Source organism: Mustela nigripes, chromosome X (assembly GCF_022355385.1).
Source record: "Mustela nigripes isolate SB6536 chromosome X, MUSNIG.SB6536, whole genome shotgun sequence".
In the NCBI taxonomy this organism is placed as follows: Eukaryota; Metazoa; Chordata; class Mammalia; order Carnivora; family Mustelidae; genus Mustela; species Mustela nigripes.
This window is the reverse complement of record NC_081575.1, coordinates 114,505,089-114,527,012: the sequence shown is the minus strand read 5'-3', so window position 1 is coordinate 114,527,012 and position 21,924 is coordinate 114,505,089. Positions and strand designations below refer to the sequence as shown.

Here is a 21,924-nt window from a genome sequence, read left to right as displayed (position 1 = left end):
TAACCTCCCTACTCAAAATCCCTCTTTGCTGCCCTATTACCATTCTGCTAGCAGGCCTCACAGCCCTATCTTGACTAACATGGCGCCCAGTGCTGTAACCCGCTCCTCTTTCTCCCTTTGCTCCACTGCTGTGGTCTACAGGTCCCTCAAGCACAAGAGACACCATTGTCTCTTACCTCTCCCCCTGTACGCATTCCGTGACTTCTGCTTATAATACACTTGCTGTCATTTCATGTGGTTGGCTTCCGTTCATCTTCCATTTCACTTAAAGGTGCACCTGTGGAGAGAACATCTTGGATCCCTTCAACCAGAGTATATTTCTTTGCTTTAAGCCTTTCTAGCTGACTGACTGAATAAGTGTAGTGCCTCTGTTACTCTAATCCTCTTGTCTAAAAGCTAATGTCAGGGACCCTATTGTTCATGATTGCATTCCCAGTACCTAGCACAGTGCTAAATACATATTCATGTCCTATTGAATAAGCTGGGGCTTGGGGTATTAGGAAAATAGGTAAGGTCCTCACTTGTAAACCCCTAGTCAAGAAGTTGGCAGGAGTGTTTTGATAGATTGAAATCTAACTCAATGAACCCTCCATTACTTAAAAAATATGAAATTAAGGGGGCACCTGGGTGGCTCAGTCGTTAAGCATCTGCCTCCGGCTCAGGTCTACATCTCAGGGTTCTGGGATCGAGCCCCGTGTCAGGCTCCCTGCTCGGGTGGGAGCCTGCTTCTCTCTCTCTCCCTCTGCCCCTCCTCACCATGTGTTCTCTCTCTCAAATACATAAATCTAAAAAAAAAATTAAAGATTTTATTTATTTACTGGAGAGAGAGAGAGTGAGCATGAGTTGGGGGAAGGAGAGAGAGAGAGAGAGAGAGAAGCATGTTCCCACTTGAGCAGAGAGCGCGATGTGGGGCTCAATCCAGGACTCTGGAGATCAGGACCTGAGCTGAAGGCAGCCACTTAACTCACTGAGCCACCCAGGTGCCCCCATAAATAAAATCTTTTTTAAAAACTGCAGTAAGATACCATTTCGCATCAACTAGAAAGGCTATAATTTAAAAAAAAAAAAAAAAAAAAAGGACGATAACAAGTGCTGGTGATGATAGAGTAATTGGAACCCTCGTATGCTGCTGGTAGGAATGGAAAATGGAGTAGCCATCTTGGAAAACAGTCTGGCAGTTCCTCAGAAAGTTAAACATGGTTACCATATGACCTAGCAATTCCACTCCTAGTTATATACCAAAAGAGAAATGAAAACATATGTCTACACAAAAATTTGTACACCAGTGTTCCTAATAGCATTATTCATTAAACCCCAAACATGGAAACCACCCAGATGTCCATCAACTGATGGTTGAGTGAACAGAAGTGGTCCATCCTTACAAAGGAAGGTTATTCAGGCATAGAAAGCAGTGGAGCACTATTACCAGCCACAGCATGGACGAACCTTGAAGGCATATTAAGTGAAAGAAGAGAGACAGAAAAGGTCACATAGCGTATGATTACATTTCTATGAAACGTCCGGAGAAGGCAAATCCAGAGACAAAAAGCAGATTCGTGGTGGCCGGGATTGGAGGATTGTGGGGTGGGAAATTGGGACTAACTGCTCATGGATATGGTGTTTCTTTTCAGAGGGATGGAAATGTTCTGGAATAATAGTGGTAACAGTTGAGTAACAGTGAATGTGCTAAAAACCACTGCATTTTTTTTTAATTTTTTATTTTTTATAAACATGTATTTTTATCCCCAGGGGTACAGGTCTGTGAATCGCCAGGTTTACACACTTCACAGCACTCACCAAAGCACATACCCTCCCCAATGTCCATAACCCCACCCCCCCTTCTCCCAACCCCCCTCCCCCCAGCAACCCTCAGTTTGTTTTGTAAGATTAAGAGTCACTTATGGTTTGTCTCCCTCCCAATCCCATCTTGTTTCATTGATTCTTCTCCTACCCACTTAAGCCCCCATGTTGCAACACCACTTCCTCATATCAGGGAGATCATATGATAGTTGTCTTTCTCTGCTTGACTTATTTCGCTAAGCATGATACGCTCTAGTTCCATCCATGTTGTCGCAAATGGCAAGATTTCATTTCTTTTGATGGCTGCATAGTATTCCATTGTGTATATATACCACATCTTCTTGATCCATTCATCTGTTGATGGACATCTAGGCTCTTTCCATAGTTTGGCTATTGTGGACATTGCTGCTATAAACATTCGGATGCACGTGCCCCTTTGGATCACTACGTTTATATCTTTAGGGTAAATATCCAGTAGTGCAATTGCTGGGTCATAGGGCAGTTCTATTTTCAACATTTTGAGGAACCTCCATGCTGTTTTCCAGAGTGGCTGCACCAGCTTGCATTCCCACCAACAGTGTAGGAGGGTTCCCCTTTCTCCGCATCCTCGCCAGCATTTGTCATTTCCTGACTTGTTGATTTTAGCCATTCTGACTGGTGTGAGGTGATATCTCATTGTGGTTTTGATTTGTATTTCCCTGATGCCGAGTGATATGGAGCACTTTTTCATGTGTCTGTTGGCCATCTGGATGTCTTCTTTGCAGAAATGTCTGTTCATGTCCTCTGCCCATTTTTTGATTGGATTATTTGTTCTTTGGGTGTTGAGTTTGCTAAGTTCTTTATAGATTTTGGACACTAGTCCTTTATCTGATATGTCATTTGCAAATATCTTCTCCCATTCTGTCAGTTGTCAAAACCACTGCATTTTATTATGAGTTATATCCATTTTAAAAATGCTAAGCAAAGATTCTGAAGTACGTTATTCTGTGTGTACTAGCACGCACTTATTCGACACGCTTTATGCTCAGTCTGTGGTTTCTTGTTTGGGAGTTGTTAGTTGCGTGCAGACAGGGTCAAGATGGCCGTATCCCCTGCAGAATGGTTAGTAATGTCAGATTAGATTACCACAGGTGACTGTATTATTATGACACTTACCGTGCTCTCTTCTACTGCAGAGTATCTACTTTTAATGGTTTGGGAATTTAAGAGAGTCAAAATTGGGTCATTTTCATCACTCTATGTGCCTAAGACAGTACTTGGGATATTGCGAGTGCTGAATACATGTTTCACTTGCAGTGGGACTTAACAAGGCACAGTTGGCAGCGCCCAGAGACATTCCCACCTGCCCCACCTGGAGAGTGGTGCTTCTGGCATCTATAGGTGGAGACCAGGGATGCTGGGACCTGTCCTGCAATGCACAGGACAGCCCCCGAAGGCAAAGATTTCTCTGGGCCCAAATGTCAGTCGTGTAGACGTTGAAAAACCCTGTTCTAAATGGTTGAGTAGAGCACCTGGGTGGCTCAGTAGGTTAAGCATCTGCCTTCGGCTCAGATCGTGATCCCTGGGGTCCTGGGATCGAGCCCTGCTTCGGGCTCTCTGCTCAGCGGGGAGCCACCTTCTCCCTCTCCTGCTTGCCCTGCTTGTACCCCCCTCAAATAAATAAATAAAATCATTTTAAAACTTAAAAAATGATTGAGCAAATGACTTACAAGTCCCCCAAATTAATTTCATCAGAAGATGAAAAAAAAGTTCCCTTTAAGGAAAATTAAATCATAAAATCATCCCTGAATTTGGTGCTCTCAGTTAATAAAATGTCCCCAACCGTATCTTTGTGGCTCTGAACTGAAGAAGCACGTGGGTGGGCGAGGCAGAGCTGGGGCACTTGCTGACCTTGACTAAGGATTATTAACTTGGGGAGAATTCAGTCCTGCAGCAGAAAGCCCATGGTCACATGTGCATTCCTTGTCTGTTAAAGAAACCAGGAACCATTTTACGTTGCATTTCATATGCCCAAGGAAAAAATCCCAGCCCTCCACAGAATACACGACTCAAGTCTTTCCTTCCCAAAGCTGGTGGCAGTCACGCCCACCACCAGGTCAGAAAGTATGTAAAGGAGCAGGAGACTTCAGTCAGGGCCCAGAAGGTGGCCAGGATCACTCCTTCAGGTCTCTGGATCAGGGCTCAGCAAGCTAAAGCCTGAAAGCCAAGGCTGGTAGCCATCTGTTTTTACATGACCTGTGAGCTAAGCCTGGTTTTGCCCTTTTTTTGTGTGTGTGTCTAAGATTCTATCCATTTATTTGATACAGAGAGAGAGAAAGAGAGAGAGCACAAGCAGGGGGAGCGGCTGGCAGAGGGAGAGGGAGAAGCAGGCTCCCTCCTGAGCAAGGAGCCTGATGTAGGACTCGATCCCAGGACCCCGAGATCATGACCTGAGCCGAAGGCAGAGGCTTAACCCACTGAGCCACCCAGGCGCCTCTGGTATAACCTTTTCAACTGGTTAAAGTTAAGCCAAAAAAGAATGCTGTTACATGACACACGGAAAGTATATTAAATTCAATTTCAGTGTCCATAAATAGAAGTTTTATTGAGCCCAATTATGCCCATCTGTTTGCTGTCGCCCACTATTGCCCATCTGGCTGTTCTTGGCCTTGGACAGAGATCGTTCAAGCCTATTGATGGCAAAGCCTGAAACATTTACCATCCGACCCTTTCTGAAAAGCATTTGCCAACCTCTTCTCCACGGTTAAAGAGTTTAGCAAATGGTTTTCCTTGGAGGCAGTGAGGAATGAGATCCCACCCTGGGCCAGAATCCCTGACGCATGGCCCAACTGGGGACTGAGGCCAACTCTGAGACTCTCTAGAGCCCTTCCACCTCTGAACTGTCGGTGGTTGTAGAGAGTCCAGTTTTGGGTAGTGGTTCCCAGGTAGCCGATGAGGTACACGCACAGCATTCTTGTCGGGGACAAAGCCAGGGGGGAGCCATGGCGTCACGTGACCACACTCGGCGCCAGAGCAGACACAGACCTAGGCTGCCCCTGTGTCTGAACAGAGGAGATTGGAAAATTGGCACCCAACACGGTTCGGAGACAAACTCTTGGCCCCTTTCACGTGCCCTAGTTTTATAGATTATGTAACCAGATTCTTTTAACCCAGCAAAGAAAGAAACGGACAGCATTCATGACTGAGGAAGGCTTTCAGAATCTAATCGAACCCTTAGGGCCGGTTTATCGAATTTCACCAGGAGATTGTCCCCTCTTCTGTTCACTTACTGGCAGGAATAAGTGAGTCTCTGTTGCCCTTTTCTGTGTTTTCCATGCTAACATGCGACTCTTTATCCCCAGTCCAAAGGATCATGGGCTGTCCCCGCCGGCGCTGCAGCCTGGGGTCTGTCGCTACGGGACCAAGCTGGCCTGCTGCTATGGCTGGAGAAGGAACAGCAAGGAAGTCTGTGAAGGTAGTTGTGGGAAAACTCAGACCACCCTGGGCTCGAGTCGTGGGCCAGTGTCCTTAGGTTTTTATCTGGGACACCATGAACGGTCACCAGATGGTCCACTACTTGTCACCAAATCCCTTAATTGGTTAAAAAGGATAAATTCTTACCTGCATGTCCCATACACTTTAGGTGCTGGTGTGGATTGTGCTGGATTATACATGGTAAAGGGCAAAAATGTTAGCTTTTTTTTTTTTTTTTTAAGAGTAACAGTACTACCTTCTTTCTGTCTCTGCCCCAAACTCCTTCCCTCTAGCTGGTTCAGAAATATCTGGATTGACCACAGGTGAAGACAGAACTTGATACTATCCAGAACCTATAAACCACTGAAAGGCACTGATGACATTCCCACATGTCACCCACCATCAGTTTCCTGGTGACATGATGACAACAGCATCAAGATAGTAGGAAAAATATTTGAAGAGCTTTATTGCCTCCCTAGATAAAGAAAGTTAGAACATCCCCCTGGGACTTTGTCAGTTCAAAAAGAGGGTGGCTCTATAGTATCATGGTCACGGGCATTGTCTTGGGAATGTCAGAATGTCAAGGTCAAGGTAAGCCAGCTGAGGCTCCACTTCCTCTGCAACTTGGAGAGATTAATCCCTGCCTCAGAAGGGAAGGAGTGTAAGCATCGAAGGCTATGCTTATGGCCCAGCATGCATAGAAAATAGCGCCTAAATCACCCTTGACTCAGAAAGGACCCATGACTCTCCTGTTCCTTCAAAGCCCATGTGGTGCAGGCATTAAATGTTGCTGTGTTCTTTTTCTAGACACAGCACATTTTTATGTGAAAGCATTCAGGTGGAAAGGAGCGTTTGATTTGGAGTCTTAGAGCTGCACAAGCCTCGAGCCTCGGCCTCTCCTGCCATAAAACTTAAAAGTCTCTGGTGAATAAATGAGGGTGATCTTTGGCTTTCTGTAAGGTCTTCTCTGTAACTAAATCAGAGCAGTCTGGCCACGTCACAGCCAGCTGGTCGCATTCTCGATGCTTCTGTAGACAATGTAATAGCACTGGCGTGGAAGGATGTAAAGCGAGCTGTTGAAAGAGCACGTGCAGAGGGTTCAAGCACAAGGCTCAGTGTGCACGTTTGGCAAGCCCAAGAGCTCATCGGCACCCCTGCCGCCCCAGTGAAATGTTGAAGTGTTAAATTGCAACGGTTTCTGTATCTAAAGTCTGTATTCTATCCAATTTGCATGGTCCTTCTTGACGGTAAAGCTGTGTGCTCCTTGAAGCACCAAATAACAGGGCACCAAATAACAGGGCTCCTAAGCCAGAGCGCGGGCTGTGTGGTAATGACAAGAGAAGACGTGCCCACCTGCCCGAATGGGCAGAGTCGCACCCCAGCCTGGCAGGTCCCAGTACGCCCAGACTCCACTTCCGTCCGTCTGTTCACCCTTCGCTCTCCCAGACACCCTGACTCCAGGCTGCAACTTTCTGGATCTTGGCTCCTGCCCTGCCTAAATCTGCTCCAAGGGCCGGATGGCTCAGCTCAGTACCCTTAACCTTCAAGTGTACGTCACTTAGCAAGATGAGGTAAAGAGTCATCCCCGAACAAATCCCAGTGAAAAGCCGCAGATGGAGGAGTTGGAGGGAAGAATGGACAGGAACTGTAGCTAACATACACTTCAATCCCAGGCCAGTTTAGATATAAACTAAATTTCCCTGTGTTGTAGATTGGCTGTTCAAGTCCCAGATCCAAAGCCGCTGGAAATGGAAAACATCTTGCTGGAGATATGACCTTATAGCAGCGAGGGTAACCTCCACCATTTCTCTTAAGTTCGGTTTGGCATTGATCCTGGCTTTCCCGTCTGGCCCACATTGAAAATAACTTTCCAGGGAGCAATCAGAGGTATTCAAGGCTTTAAAAAGTAAAAAAAAAAAAAAAAAAAAAAAAATGTATTTTCCTAACATCTAAACTTAAAGCTGCATCCCTAAGAGCATATCCATAACAAAATAGACACTGGAAAGCAAAATTCTCTTTTGTCTCCAGGAGGGAAAGAATTTTGCCGAGAAGCATTTTTGCCTTGCCTTCTCACTTACGATTTATTCAGAGCCATAAAATGGTTCCCTGTTAAAAGGTCTACACTGATTCCTTCATTTACTGTTTGAAATTATTTGAGTGTCTGATGTGTCCATAGCACTAGTAAATACATCAGGAAGAACAAAGATGAATGTTTAAGTCCCTGTTCTGAAGGTGCTGGGAATCGGGTAGCAGATCTAAGTGAAGGATAGAAGCCAAGTGTAGGTCTAATTATTTCAGAAGATGGAGCCTGACCAATTTCACGGGCGAGGCCCACCCAGGTTCTGTGGAATTCTCGAAGCTGAGTGGAATTCTGTCATGGCCGGAGAAATCAGTAAAGGCTTCCAGAAGGAGGGCTCATGCCAAGTAGCTCTTGAAGGAGCAGCAGGATATTAACCACTGGAGGGTGGGGAAGGGGTGCCCCAGGGTGGGGGTAACAACATAGGAAGAGGCAGAAAGGGTCCGGTTTAGAGAAGAGCAGGCAATCTCATTTGAGCATAGTGTTGCCCGTGTGTCGGGAACAGAGTAGGCCAAGGGTGCAAACTAAGACCAAAGCCGGGTCATAGTGATGATATCTGTGCGGAGTTCAAAAGGCAGTAAAGATTATTTGGTGACTTCTGTGCAAGGCACAGCATGACCAGAGCCGTGCTCTTGGAGTAAAACATCAGTTTGATGTCATATGTGATATCAGATTTCCCAGGAGCAGAGCCAGTGAAAGTGATTCTTGTGTCAGTCATCTGTTGAGGGGTTCTCTCCGGAGAAATCTGTGAGGGACCGCGGAAGCGGGGGAAGGAGCCAGGCAAAGATACGGTTTCAAGATCCTGATCTTGATCAGCCTGATCCCACAGGGAGCTCTACACCACAGACTTTGTCCTGCCCTAAAAGCAAGGGCTAGGCTGTTAGACCCCATATCGGTTAAGCTCCGGGTCACCGGGTCATTTTGGGTCCAGGTGATTGGGAGATGAATGTTGACATTAACAAAGAATAGGGTTTGGGGTCGAGGGAGGAGATGCTGGGGTCAAGCCAGAGACTCAAGGGGAAGGCAAGTCGGCAGCATTCCTGGGCCATTGCCAAGTCATCCGTTCAGGCGCTGGCTAGTTCCTGAGCTCCTACCGGATCCGGACACAGAAACTGCTCAGGGCTCCGAATCCCCATAGACTCCTTTCTCTCTCATTCGTTTTTCCTTTGTTCTCTCCCCTCCTTCTCTTTGGGCTATTCCACCTTCCTTTTGTCGCATCCACTGCCTCTTCTCGCTGCCTCCTCCGTATGAGCCACACTCAAACTTGCCATCATCGTTGACTACATTTTCTTGCCCCCAATCCAGCGAAACTTTCCTCTCTTGCTGTTTCTCCCATCACTTCTTTCATCAAACAAGTGTTTATGGAATGCCCAGTTTGTGCCAGGTGCCTGGATATGGAAGTGAAAAAGAAAAACAAAACAAAACAAAAAAAAACAGAAGAAACAAATCCTGCCTTGGTCATGCCGCCATCTCCCCCCGCCTCACGATTCTTCTAGTTCTCATCCTTAGGGCTGGAAGTCGGGCCTCCCTGCCTTCCTTCTGTGGTTCAGTCATTTTGACTGATCATACAGAGCTTTAAAGATAGAGTTTGATCATTCAAAAGCAAGAAAGAGAAAATATGGAAGACGAAAAAAGGTCAGTGACAGAAGAACGACCTTGGCGCTTGACCAGGATTGCTCCGGAGTGGGCCCCTTCCAGCCCCCACACCGCCTATCTTTTATTAAATGTTTGTGTTTATTTGCAAAACTAGCCGACTGTGGTCTGGGAGGCTTTGTTTTCCTCTGAGTGCCACTTGAGGTATAGGCAGTGCCAAGCAAGGTTATGATAAACTTGGCTAAACTCGCACTCCGCACTCCGTTGGGGTGGAGGGGTGAGGGAGAGGGAGCTAGTTCACAAAAAAGCGCTCTGCAGTATCCGGAAGGGGAAACCACAGCGAGAGAGGAAGCAGATCAGCGTCTCCATCCCCGTCGTGGCTTTCTCCACCCGAGAAAAGGCTGCAGAGTTCGACCTGCGTCCATTTCTCTGGGCTAAGTACGCCTGTTCTTTTATCCTCAAAACACCTTTCCCTTCCACAGCTACGTGTGAACGTGGGTGCAAGTTCGGGGAGTGCGTGGGACCAAACAAATGTAGATGCTTCCCAGGATACACCGGCAAAACCTGCAGTCAAGGTCAGTACTACAGGCCGGGGTCCAGGTACAGATGTACCCCACAGCTTTCCGAAGCCATGCAGTCATTGCGAAAGACATTCCTGGGCCCACCATTTGGGTGGGTTGTAAGTTGACTCTTCCAATGAAAGGGGTTTCCGAACTAGATCTTTCAATCCATTTCTTCTAGAAAAATACAAAAATCCCTCCGAAGTTTTTGTTAAGATGCCAGACAAAAGGCCTTTTTTCCTCCTCTTAAATAACTTTTTTTTTCCAAAAAGTAATTTTCATTGTGTTCCTACACTACCAAAGTCATGCGTATTTTTTACTGGGAAAACAACAACACGGTGATGCAAAAGGATGTAAGGTAAAAAGTGGGAGCGTCTCATCTGCTCCCCCAACCCGTTTACCCTCAGGCCCTGAAGGGCTCTCCTCTGAGTCGGTGCATTCTTACTGCATGTGCGGTCAGCCCAGACAGAGCCGGCTCATGCTTCTTGAGGCTGTATCCTCGGTCCTGAAGCAAACATTTTTATCATTTGTATAAAAAGGACATCGTTTAACCACTCTCATCTACGTGGTCTCCGATTTCTTGCCATTACACCCAGTGCTAAGCCACACGCCATCATACACGTAGCCTTGCACCCTGGTTTTATAGGGCAGATGTCTGAAAATAGAATCGTTGGCTTGAATGACATGCATGTTTTTATTATAATTGACATATCTTTTTTTTTAAAGATTTTATTTATTTATTTGGCAGACAGAGATCACAAGTAGGCAGAGCGGCAGGCAGAGAGAGAGGAAGGGAAGCAGGCTCCCTGATGAACAGAGAGCCCGATGTGGGGCTCTATCTCAGGACCCTGGGATCATGACCTGAGCCGAAGGCAGAGGCTTTAACCCACTGAACCACCCAGGTGCCCCATAATTGACGTATCTTAAGAGGTACTTTAGGACTTCTCATAAACTGTTTATCTGAAGATACTAAAGACTGTGTTTATACTGTTGACCACAGTGGTTCTCAACTTGGGCAATTTTATTCCCCAGAAAGAGTTGCCAGATAAAATATAAATCTCAAATCAGATTTAAGTTGCAGGTAAACAATAGATAATTTTATAGAGTGCGTAGGTCTTAAATGTTGCATGAGACATATGTCTGCTAAAAAATTATTCGTTATCTAAAATTCAAATTTGGGACGCCTGGGTGGCTCATTGGTTGGGCAGCTGCCTTCGGCTCAGGTCATGGTCCCAGCACCCTGGGATCGAGTCCCACATCGGGCTCCTTGCTCAGCAGGGAGCCTGCTACTCCCTCTGCCTCTGCCTGCCTCTCTGTCTGCCTGTGCTCACTCGCTCTCTCTCCCTCTATCTCTGACAAGTAAATAAATAAAATCTTTAAAATTCAAATTTAAGGGACGCCTGGGTGGCTCAGTTGGTTAAGCAGCTGCCTTCAGCTCAGGTCATGATCCCAGCGTCCTGGGATCGAGTCCCACATCGGGCTCCTTGCTCCACAGGGAGCCTGCTTCTCCCTCTGACTCTTCCTTCCACTCTGTCTACCTGTGCTCGCTCTCACTCACTCTCTCTCTGACAAATAAATAAATAAAATCTTTAAAAAATAAATAAATAAATAAATAAATAAATAAATAAATAAAATTCAAATTTAACTGGGCATCCTGCTTTCTGTTTGCTCGATCTGGGAACCTTACCCCAGGAGACATCTGGCAATGTCTGAAGACGCTGTGGGGGTGGGGGGGGGGTCACTCCTAGCATCTGGTGGGTAGAGCCCAGGGCGGGGGCTGGTTTGCTCTGCCTCATATAGTGTATGGGGTGGCCCCCACTGCAGAGAAGGATCTGGCCCAAATGTCAGCAGGGCTGAGGCCCAGAGACCCAGGTGGGCAGAAGCCTGGCGTAATTTAGCAAGTGCCTGCAGTCTATAATACAGTTAGGCAAAGAACAGCGCATCAAGTTCAGCTATCCTTGGGGCTGCCGGGCTTCTGGAGGGAAGGACGGAGTCTCAGAGATGGGCATGCAGCCACTCCACTGTGCCACCCCCAGGCCTCGCTGCCAAGCCCCAAGGTTAGCTGTGTACACCCATGCACCAAAGGGGCCGCTAGACCTGCTGCTCAGAGGGGAACCTCTGAGTCTCCACTGTCCTACCACTAGCAGTGGGACAGTTCACACCAGAAAACCTGTTCCTCCGTTCATCCTGGATTCTGTACCAAGATATCGTCTGCAGAGGTTTGGAAGAGAGAAGATATTTTTCATGCTGGTTTTCCATTCCCCATAAGATATTAGTGTTGAGGGAGTGGTCTAGTCGGCTCAAGTTTGGGACTGTCTTGTCTCCTCCTGCCGTTTCCTGGCCCCATGGTGGCCCGATCAAAGTCCTTCTAGAGCCATTAATGGTGACAGGCCTCCGTCCTCCACGGTGGTGTCTTTCCCCCAAATGGTTCTTCCAAGCAAGGAGGGAGTCACCTCTTGAGTTAGGGCCAAGCGATGGGGTATTTCTGGATTTCCCCTTAATGTCCAATTATGTTTTTCCAGTCCCCCTTTTTGAAGGGATCAGAACCCATGCAGGAGAAGGCAGAGTAGATAAGTAATGGAGGACCTTTCAGATGTTCCGCTAAGACATCAGGAAACTCCTGAGGTTCTTATAAGAGTGGAAAACAGACACCTCTTTATTTTCCACAATAGGCTTTGCCTGTTGCCCTGCTGAATTTTGGTCTTATGCAGGATTTGGTTCTTTTTTCCTTGAAGGACGTAAGCCACGAGGCACCCACATGACTACATCTCCAAAGATAAGTTCCTCTACCCATGATCGCTTTTTTTTTTTTTAAGATTTTATTTATTTATTTGACCAACAGAGATCACAAGTAGGCAGAGAGGCAGGCAGAGAGAGAGGAGGAAGCAGGCTCCCTGCCGAGCAGAGAGCTCGATGCGGGGTTCGATCCCAGGACCCTGGGACCATGACCTGAATCGAAGGCAGAGGCTTTAACCCACTGAGCCACCCAGGTGCCCCTAATCGCTTTTTTTTTTTAAAGATTTTATTTATTTGGGCACCTCGGTGGCTCAGTCAGTTGGGCATCTGCCTTCGGCTTAGGTCAAGATCCTAGTGTCCTGAGATCGAGTCCCTCATTATGCTCCCCTCTCTCAGCAGGGAGCCTGCTTCTCGCTCTCCCTCTGCTCCTCCCCCTGCTTGTGTGCTGTCTGTCAAATAAATGAATTAAATTAAGAGATTTTATTTATTAATTTGAGTGAGATACAGAGCACATGGGGGAGGGGCAGGAGGAGAGGGAGAAGCAGACTCCACCCAAGTGGGAACTGGATGTGAGGCTCGATCCCAGGACCCTGGGATCATGACCTGAGCCAAAGGCAGACACTTAACCCACTGAGCCACCCAGATGCCCCAAAAAGTCATTCATTCTTAGTATTTAAATTCTTTTTTAGGAAATACTGAGAAGCATAGAGAAGAAAGTCCCCTCAATCTTACCCCTAGAGAGAACCATTGTTGGCATTTAGAATGTAGCCTCCGAGACTTAAAATGGTGTCCTACAGCCTCCCCACCGATAACTGCCTGTCAGGGCTCCTTCTGGAAGGGTGTGAGCCAACACAAGTTAGCCGGCATGGGCTGCCCAAAACAGGAACAACCGGAAGGAGGCGTTGCTGTGGGCACCTGTCATAGGCTGTCTGGGACAGTATTAAAGGCTAAAATATCTAGATTGTATTTCTGGCTTTTTATTCTAATGTTACACACACAGAACTGTGCGCACATCAACAATATACTACAGAGTGAACTTTCAGATGCATCCACATAACCAAGAAACGGAAACTTAACAGCCTTCCTGAGAACCCCACCTGCTCTCCCCCAGTGCCTTGCCCCCTCAGCCCCAAGAAGGAACTCTGTCTTGACCTTTTACACCACAGATGAGTTGTGCTTGACTTTTTTTTTTAAGATTTAACTTTATTTATTTGAGAGCAAGAGAAAGCACGAGTGGGGGGAAGGACAGACAGAGAAGCAGACTCCCTGCTGAGCAGAGAGCCCGATTCGGGGCTCCATCCCAGGACCCCAAGATCATGACCTGAGCCGAAGGTGGACGCTTAACGAAATCACCCAGGTGCCCCTGTGCCTGACTTCTTAAAAAAACATTTTTTTTAAATTTTTTTAAAGATTTTATTTGACAGAGAGAGAGATCACAAGTAGGCAGAAAGGTGGGCGGCTTGGGGTGGGGGGAGCCAGGCTCCCCACCGAGCAGAGAGACCGATGTGGGGCTCGATCCCAGGATCCCAAGATCATGACCTGAGCTAGAGGCAGAGGCTTAACCCACTGAGCCACCCAGGCATCCCAAAAGATTTTATTTGTAAGTGGGGCTCCAACGCAACCCCGAGGTCAGCAGTCACGTGCTCTACTGACTCAGCCAGCCAGGCGTCCCTCGCCCGATTTCTAATGTACTCCTTTGTCTCCAGCTTCTTCCTCTCACTCCCGGGTCATGAGCTTCACCTGTCGTGGCTTGGAGCTATAGTTGCTTCAGCCTCATTGCTGTATGATATTCCTTTGCATGAGGATACAGGTCCTCTCTCCTCTCCTGCCCTCTGCTGGGAGCGGTAGGATTCTCTGCAGCCCAGGGCTGTTGCGGATAGCGCTGCTGCGGTCCTCTCAGTCCGCATCTTCTTGGCGGGCGCCCGTCCACATTGCTGTTGGGGGTCCGCCTGGGAGTGGCATCGCTAGGTCATGCGTATCCGTGTCTCTGGCTACAACAGACTCTGCCAAACAGCTTCCCAAAGTGCTTCTGCCCCTTTGCCTTCCCTCCGTCACTGTACGATCGTCCTGTTTGCCCCACATCCTCATCAGTCCTTCAGAACGGAGTTTTACTGATAATTGGAGAAGAGGCGAGTCATTGGCCCACGAAATCCGCCCCCCACCGCCACCAGCGGGGTCCAGGGAAGCCAGCCCAACCCTCCGTCCTGATGTTTCCCGATGTAGTTAGCCTCTCTTCTGTTCTGCCTGCCCCCTGCAGATGTGAACGAGTGTGGAGTAAAGCCCCGGCCGTGCCAACACCGATGTGTGAATACGCACGGCAGCTACAAGTGCTTTTGCCTCAGCGGCCACGTGCTCATGCCGGACGCCACATGTGCGAGTAAGTTCCAGCCTCCAGGCTGCCTGCAGTCCTCCTTCGAGACCAGATGTTCGCAACCATAGGAACAATTTCTTTTAAAAATCATGGTAAAATAAATATAACATGAAAGTCACCATTTGAAACCATACATTTCCATGGCATTTAGTACATTTACGATGTTGTACAACTACCACCACTGTCTAATTCTAGAACATCCTCCTCACCCCAAAAGAAAACCCTGTGCCCATGAGCGATCATTTCCCATTCCTCCTCTCCAGCGCCCTGCCCCCGCCACCGCCACCGCCACACCCACTAATCTGCTTTCTGTCTCTCTGCATTTGCCTATCCTGGACATCTGCGTTTTTTGTTTTTTTTTTTTAAGATTTTATTTATTTATTTGCCAGAGAGAGCGAGCACAGGCAGACAGAGTGGCAGGCAGAGGCAGAGGGAGAAGCAGACTCCCCGCTGAGCAGGGAGCCCGATGCGGGACCCCACCCCAGGACGCTGGGACCATGACCTGAGCCAAAGGCAGACGCCCAACCAACTGAGCCACCCAGGCGTCCCGACACCTGCTTTTTAAATAAAGAGGCGAACTGGGGAGAAAAATAAATTTCATGTCTCTGTATATGTAGGGCATTGGGGGTTTCTTCATGAAAATAAGCATATTGATTTAGGGAGGTGATAGATTTACATTCCATTTGGGGACATCAGTTCTTCCCAACTGCCTTTCTCACGCCCCTTGCCCTGTGCTCACAGATTAGTGACTCTTGTTGGAAATACATTCCAATTCACATTCCTGAAAAGAAAAGCCTTTCTGTGATAAAGAGAAACCCATGTCCTGAGGGAGGTAAGAGTATATCCATTCATTTATCCAAAGGGAATCAGGTTTACTGTTGCAGCGGAAAGGCAGACCTGACCTCCCTGCCCGGCTGGCTCCCTTCCTCGTCTTTCCCCCCCCCCCCCCCCCCCCCCCCCAACCTCTTATGGCTTCTGCCGGCTTCCTGTGCTTACGGAGTTACAGACTTCTTGCCCATCTGGGGCTTTGCCACAGTTACACAGTCTTGGCTAGTGCATGGTTTGACGCTCCCCTGGCTTGTCCTTCTGTTTTCCGCCCTTGGTAAAGGGCCCCAACACCACCAGTCACCTAGATCCTCTGTTGGCAAGGAGGCTTAGGAAAGAAGGCAGACATTCAAATAAAAAATCCTTATTGTTAAATAAAAGTTATATGAATGTGGTAAAAAAAAAAAAAATCCTTATTGTACTAAATGAAACAGAAACCCACAAGAGACAAATATGTTTATAATATATATGATATTATATATAAATATTATGTACTTGAATGAAATCTTGTAAGGTGAGCAACCGTGTAACCACTACCAAAGAGAACTTTGCCAGAACCCCCCTCCCTACCGCATCATGGGAACCACTGGCTAGGTGTTTATGTTGATCACTTAACATTTTTTTTTTAAGATTTTATTTATTTGTCAGAGAGAGCGAGCGAGCACAGGCAGACAGAGAGGCAGGCAGAGGCAGAGGGAGAAGCAGGCTCCCTGCCGAGCAAGGAGCCCGATGTGGGACTCGATCCCAGGACCCTGGGAACATGACCTGAGCCGAAGGCAGCCACTTAACCAAGTGAGCCCCCCAGGCGTCCCCATTTAACATTTCTAAAAAGATCTATGCTAATGGATGTTTTGAAACACTCCATGAAGGCCAAATCGGTGCCAAAAAAGGTATGTTTTCCCAAATGGAAGGATAGAATTAGAGAAATGTTGAAGACTAAGTTTAAAAGAAGACAACTAAAGAGAAAAGAGAATGAATGAGAAATGTTGTCATCGGTAGGTATTCGTTACATTACTTTGACACGTGTATCCATCTTTGTACCTTCTTTGTCTATTTCTGGATGTGGAAGGATTGCTCGGACACCCAGTTTAGAACTCAGTGCGTCCAGGTCAAACCTGGACCTCTCCTGATTTTATTTCACCTGACTCCTGGCAGTTTCTTTTGTCCTGCTGGATGATTGATATGCTGGATAAAGGGGGCGTATTCACTACACTTCCCTGTAGGAGACACCAGTGATCCATATATAGTAGACTTTTGCTAAGGAAATACATTTTTGTGGGATAAGCTGTGTTTAGCAACAAGTAACAGAAAAATCCACCTAAATTATCTCATTTACTAAAAAAAAGCCGGAGGCAGGCAATTCCAGAACAGCTCAGTAAGGACTCACTCTCTGCCATCCTCAGGGTGCTGATTTTATCCTCACACTTGTGACCTCATAGTCACAAGACGGCTGCCCCAGCTCCAGATATCACATGTACATTTAAGGGAGGCCTGATGAAGGGGAGAGGAATAATGCCAGTGAATGAATGACTCTTTCATGCTTGCCCCTTTCATCATGCAGCAGCATCTTTTCCAGAAGCCCTGCTTCTGCCAGCAGGCTCATCTTTATATCTCTTTTGGCCGTAGCTGGATCTTATGGCCACCCACTGTCGCTCCAAGGGAAGCTGGGATGAAGATAAGTAACTGGCTTTCCTGCCTCAATGATGGGAGTGGTGAGAGAAAGAGGGCTCCTGGATGGATTGGGGCAGCCAGTCAGTCATATTCGCCACATGTTTTCACACAGGCGTGGAAATGACCAGGTCTCGTGACCTGAGTGGCTCTCATTGAGGCTAGGTATATATGGAGAGATCTATAGAAGGGATTTTCTTTTCCCCAATAACTCAGATCGGTCATCCCCATCCGACGTTGCATTTCTGCCTAGAGAGGCCTACGGGTGACAGAAAGGTGTGATAAGAGAATGTACGAGAGAAGGATGCAGCCTTTGGTGACCGAGGGGTGCCTGCCTACAGAACAGACCGTGGCATCAGCAAGATGCCACCCTCGCCCAGATGCCATGGGGGTCTCGGACCGTGATGCTCATTCTGTAATACATTCTGTGTATGACCCCGAATGTCCTAGAATGCAGAGATCCTTTCTCAGTGAGAGCTTTTTACCGGCTCAAGAGGGGAGGGCTAACGCTTATGTCCATTTTCAGACTCCAGGACGTGTGCCATGGTGAGCTGCCAGTATGCCTGTGAGGACACGGAGGAGGGACCGCGCTGCCTGTGTCCGTCCCCGGGCCTCCGCCTGGCCCCCAATGGAAGAGTTTGTACAGGTAGAGCTGCCTGGCTCACCTCCGCGCCTCCTTCCCCCTCTACTGCGTTCCTTCTCTGTCATTCGGCACGATCTGCTTGTTGACTAGACTGAAAGCTCCTGAAAATATAGATTTCTGCCCATTTCTGATCCAGTTGGCCACATAGGCTCTAGACACCCTTTGGGATGCTAGACAGAACACTCCTCTGTTCCTTGGGGATTGTCTACGGCCCTAGTGGAAAAGGGATAGAGGTCATTTTACTTTAGCATATTTACCCTGCCTGTTTCACTTCCACTAGCATAGAAACCTGCTACTCACTGTCATTCAGTGAATAAAATCCCAAGGGCCATTGGTCTCCATTTTGGGTTCCAGCTCATATGTTCCTACAAAAATGCAGTTACTTAGTTTTTGTTTTTATATCTAAGACTGTTGAGAACAGTATGTCCTTTCTGCGTTGTTTGAGTTAGCAAGTAACCAACTTCCCCTTGCCTTTAAAGGTTGCTCTAGATGAGCTGAACTAAGTATTCCAAAATAATTTCTCTTGGAGGGATGAGCAAACTGGATCCACGGTGTTAAAGGAGGAGACAGAGCCCTCCTTTCTAGCGTGGAGTTCAGTCAAACCAATGGATTAGAACTTCGGTTTCTGGCTCTCCCCTGTCTTATTTTGTGTCTTAGTTTTGGGCCCCGCAGAAGCTGACCCTGAGCAAGTAGTTGATTGGGGAGGTGACCCCAGGGAACGCTCCTTGAGGAGGAGGTGAGGGAAAGCCCTGGGCAAATTTAAGGAGCAGATTAAACATGGGCGCCTGGTGGCTCAGTGGGTTGGGCCTCTGTTTTCGGCTCAGGTCATGATCTCAGGGTCCTGGGATCAAGCCCCGCATCGGGCTCTCTGCTCAGCGGGGAGCCTGCTTCCCCCTTTCTCTCTGCCTGCCTCTCTCCCTACTTGTGATCTCTCCCTCTGTCAAATAAATAAATAGAATCTTTAAAAAAAAAAAAAAAAAAAGGAGCAGATTAAACATCTGTGCTCCTCTAGGAGGCAGGGGAAGCTGCCTCCAGGTTTTCTTCCTGGGTCAAGGGCACTGGGGATTTATGCACCAACTCCTGTTCTTTATTAACTGGGCACGTGCTGCTCTGGAACCTTGACTCCCCGGCATGCCCAGCCCAGCCTGGGTGAGTGTCACTGCACAAGGTCGCAGGTGCCGCCTTAGATAGAGAAAGGCTGTGTGCCAGGGGCGATGGGTGGGGCAGTCACAGGGTACCCTCATGGCTGATGAAACACTTTTTGCCTTATTTCCCTTGTGGATCTGAACTATGTTTAGTAACCGAACTGTATATTCTCATCACTCTGTACTTCCATGCAAGTGAGCACACAGCATTAAGAAGGACTATCACACTGAATCAGTGCTGGAAGAGTTGTTAATCTTTTTTATTTAAATAAGCAAATACCTGTGCAATTTAATGTTCTTCCCTGTTTACTGCAATAGAAATATTTCTCAGTGCTGGATGTTTATTTATCCCAAATGTACATACCCTGATAAGCTGCATTTAGAAAGTTCAGCCAAATAGGTCCTGAATCAGTGAAATAGTTTTTTACAAAAAGCCCTGTAGGGGCACCTGGGTGGCTCAGTGGGTTAAAGCCTCTGCCTTCGGCTCAGGTCATGATCTCAGGGTCCTGGGATCAAGCCCCGCATTGGGCTCTCTGCTTGGCAGGGAGCCTGCTTCCTCCTCTCTCTCTCTGCCTGCCTCTCTGCCTACTTGTGATTTCTCTCTGTCAAATAAATAAATTAAATCTTTTTTAAAAATAAATAAATAATTAAAAAGCCCTTTAAAATTAAAATTTTGGCCCTGCTCTTTGAGAATAATCTAATTTCATTAGATTCATAGGGTTTGGCATTCCTCAGTAAAATAAGATATATACAAGACTCATTCTTGACCAAACTGAAGCCAATTTTTCCTCACCTTTGATTTGACGAGTGTCATTTTTATTGAAGGGAAAGATAACTTGCACAAAAGTGGTCCCTGAAAAATTATTTTGGTCAATCCAATATGTATTTAATCTTTTAAGAATGCAAAGAGAACAGTAAGCCAGTACTAACTTGCATGTTTACCCACAGGGCCAAATTAACAACATAAAACATCTATTCTATTTGACAGCTTAAAGTGAAAGCAAAGCCTGAGTCTGGATATTTGGGTCAGCATAGCCACGTGCCCCTCAGTAGCCTAACTCTCAAGAAAAGCAGGGAAGCCTGTTGTCTGCTCAAGTTCCATCCCGACATCATTACGCTTGACCCACAATTTATGTTTAAAGGTAGTTGTAGCAAACCATGGCTCTGGTATTTGGGTCAGTATCGTAGGAGCCCTGGGGGAACTGGCCGATGAAATCATTCTTCCATAGAAGACAACCTTGAAGGTGTGTATCCAGTTTGCTTAACATGTAGTTACCTGACTTAGTTTTCAAAAGTTGTATACGCTATAATAGCTGGAAAAATAATTCCATCAACGAGCACATCATGTCTCTGTGCCAAGTGCCAGCCATACGCTCCCTGCCCCAGGAGAGATGGGGATGTGAGTATCCACGTGGCAGAGTGATAATGTCTCAAAAACAAGATGTGCAACGTGACGGGAACACACTGCGTGTGTGTCGGTGTGAGCATGCACACGTGTGTGTCTTAAAGGGAGAGTGCTTTTCTTGCCATCGCTGACACCTTCTGGTTCTCCATCCTAGACATTGACGAATGTGCCTCCGGTAAAGCCGTGTGCCCTTACAACCGAAGATGTGTGAACACATTCGGAAGCTACTACTGCAAATGTCATGTTGGTTTCGAACTGAAATACACCAGGGGCCGGTATGACTGTGTAGGTAAGAATCGGTGTCTTTTTCTTCTGCCGTCTCCCCAGCAGACCTGTAGGCTTTGTCTGCAGGTGTTCGGGTGTCAGTTCAGTCTAAACTTGAACAATCTACTGTACCGACCAGTTGAACAATACAGTTTGTTTGTTTGTTTGTTTCTGGCTTTTACGGAACTCTAGTGAGATGAATTAGGTAAAGCCAGGTCAGTAAAGGTCTAAAGTAAGGGACTGCCTTGTTTCTAGTTCTGCTTTGTGGGCAAATATCTTGAGATAATTTTTGTGGATTTTTTAAAAATTGGGTTCGTTTTCTTTTTAATTTTGGATTCCCCGGATACATATCTAAACAAAGGGAACTAGAAAGCACAAAAGGAAGAATAAAAAGGCCCTTTTGGTCTTGATCTCAGTCATCTGTTCATAATAGTTTCCTTTGCAGGTGGCTTTAGAAAAATATGTGAGGGGCTGAAGGCACAGTCTCTTTCCTCCTTCGGCCCTGTCGTGGTTCAAACTTCAAATCCCCTAAAATGTTTGGTGGGTCACCGAAGCCACTCTCTCATAAGATTCTGGTCTCAGTCAGCTCATGGCCTGTTTTGTGTGAAATCAACTACCTTGGCCTTTAGTGAAGGGATTCCAAGCCTCAATGTGCAAGTGAAGGGGGTGTCTGGGAGCCCTTAGACACACTCACATCGCCCTTGCTACAGCGCAGGATGGGGCCTGCCCTACGGTGAAGGGAGATCCGGGCGCCCTGTAGATGCCTCTCTGTGTAGCATATAGAGCAAATGTGTGTATAATGGGAACGCTGGTGGGTTGGGGGGAAAGTAGGATTTCATTCAACACCCCCATCCAGAGCATCCTGAAGCCTTCACATCCATCTGCACTCAAATCCTTTGAAACACAGAGGCTGGCATACACATGCTCATAAAATCCATGTTTCTTGGGGACTTGGCCCCCAGGCTCTGCTGCAGACACCCAGCTCCGCTCTGTAGCACCACGAAGCTGCATCACAAAGAAACCTGTTCGCTGATACCTAGGGGGTTTGTCTGGACGGGGTGGGAAAGCACACGGGGAGCTTCCAAGGGAAATGCATCTTGGGATTCTAAGTGAGTAAGATTAGCATCTGAGCTCCTTTGGTGGCTAAATTTGAAACAATGGACTATTTTGTGGGCACAGGTCTCCCAAAGCGCGGAGAGCGGGTGAGATGGAGAAGAGGGCTCATGAGCTGCTCGATCAGGTAGGGTTCGGCCAACTTTCCTGGCCTCCATCCAGCAGACGAGCTTGGACCAGCCTGACCCGGCTCCCCGCAGCTTTGAACAAAATGCTCTGAACCGCTGACATCATCTGAGCTCAGAGGCATATTATTTTCTAATACTGTTAC

General features: G+C 47.2%; 1 protein-coding gene across 2 annotated transcripts in view; it reads left to right on the top strand.

Moving 5' to 3' along the window:
• Nucleotides 1-21,924, top strand: part of EGFL6 (EGF like domain multiple 6) — a 58,418-nt gene that overhangs the window by 15,425 nt on the left and 21,069 nt on the right. For both annotated transcript variants that reach the window (XM_059385356.1, XM_059385357.1), the window contains exons 2-6: nt 5,142-5,254; nt 9,406-9,498; nt 14,477-14,596; nt 17,610-17,729; nt 20,431-20,565. In XM_059385356.1, coding sequence (XP_059241339.1) covers nt 5,142-5,254; nt 9,406-9,498; nt 14,477-14,596; nt 17,610-17,729; nt 20,431-20,565 — 581 coding nt within the window. The remainder of the gene's footprint in view (nt 1-5,141; nt 5,255-9,405; nt 9,499-14,476; nt 14,597-17,609; nt 17,730-20,430; nt 20,566-21,924) is intronic.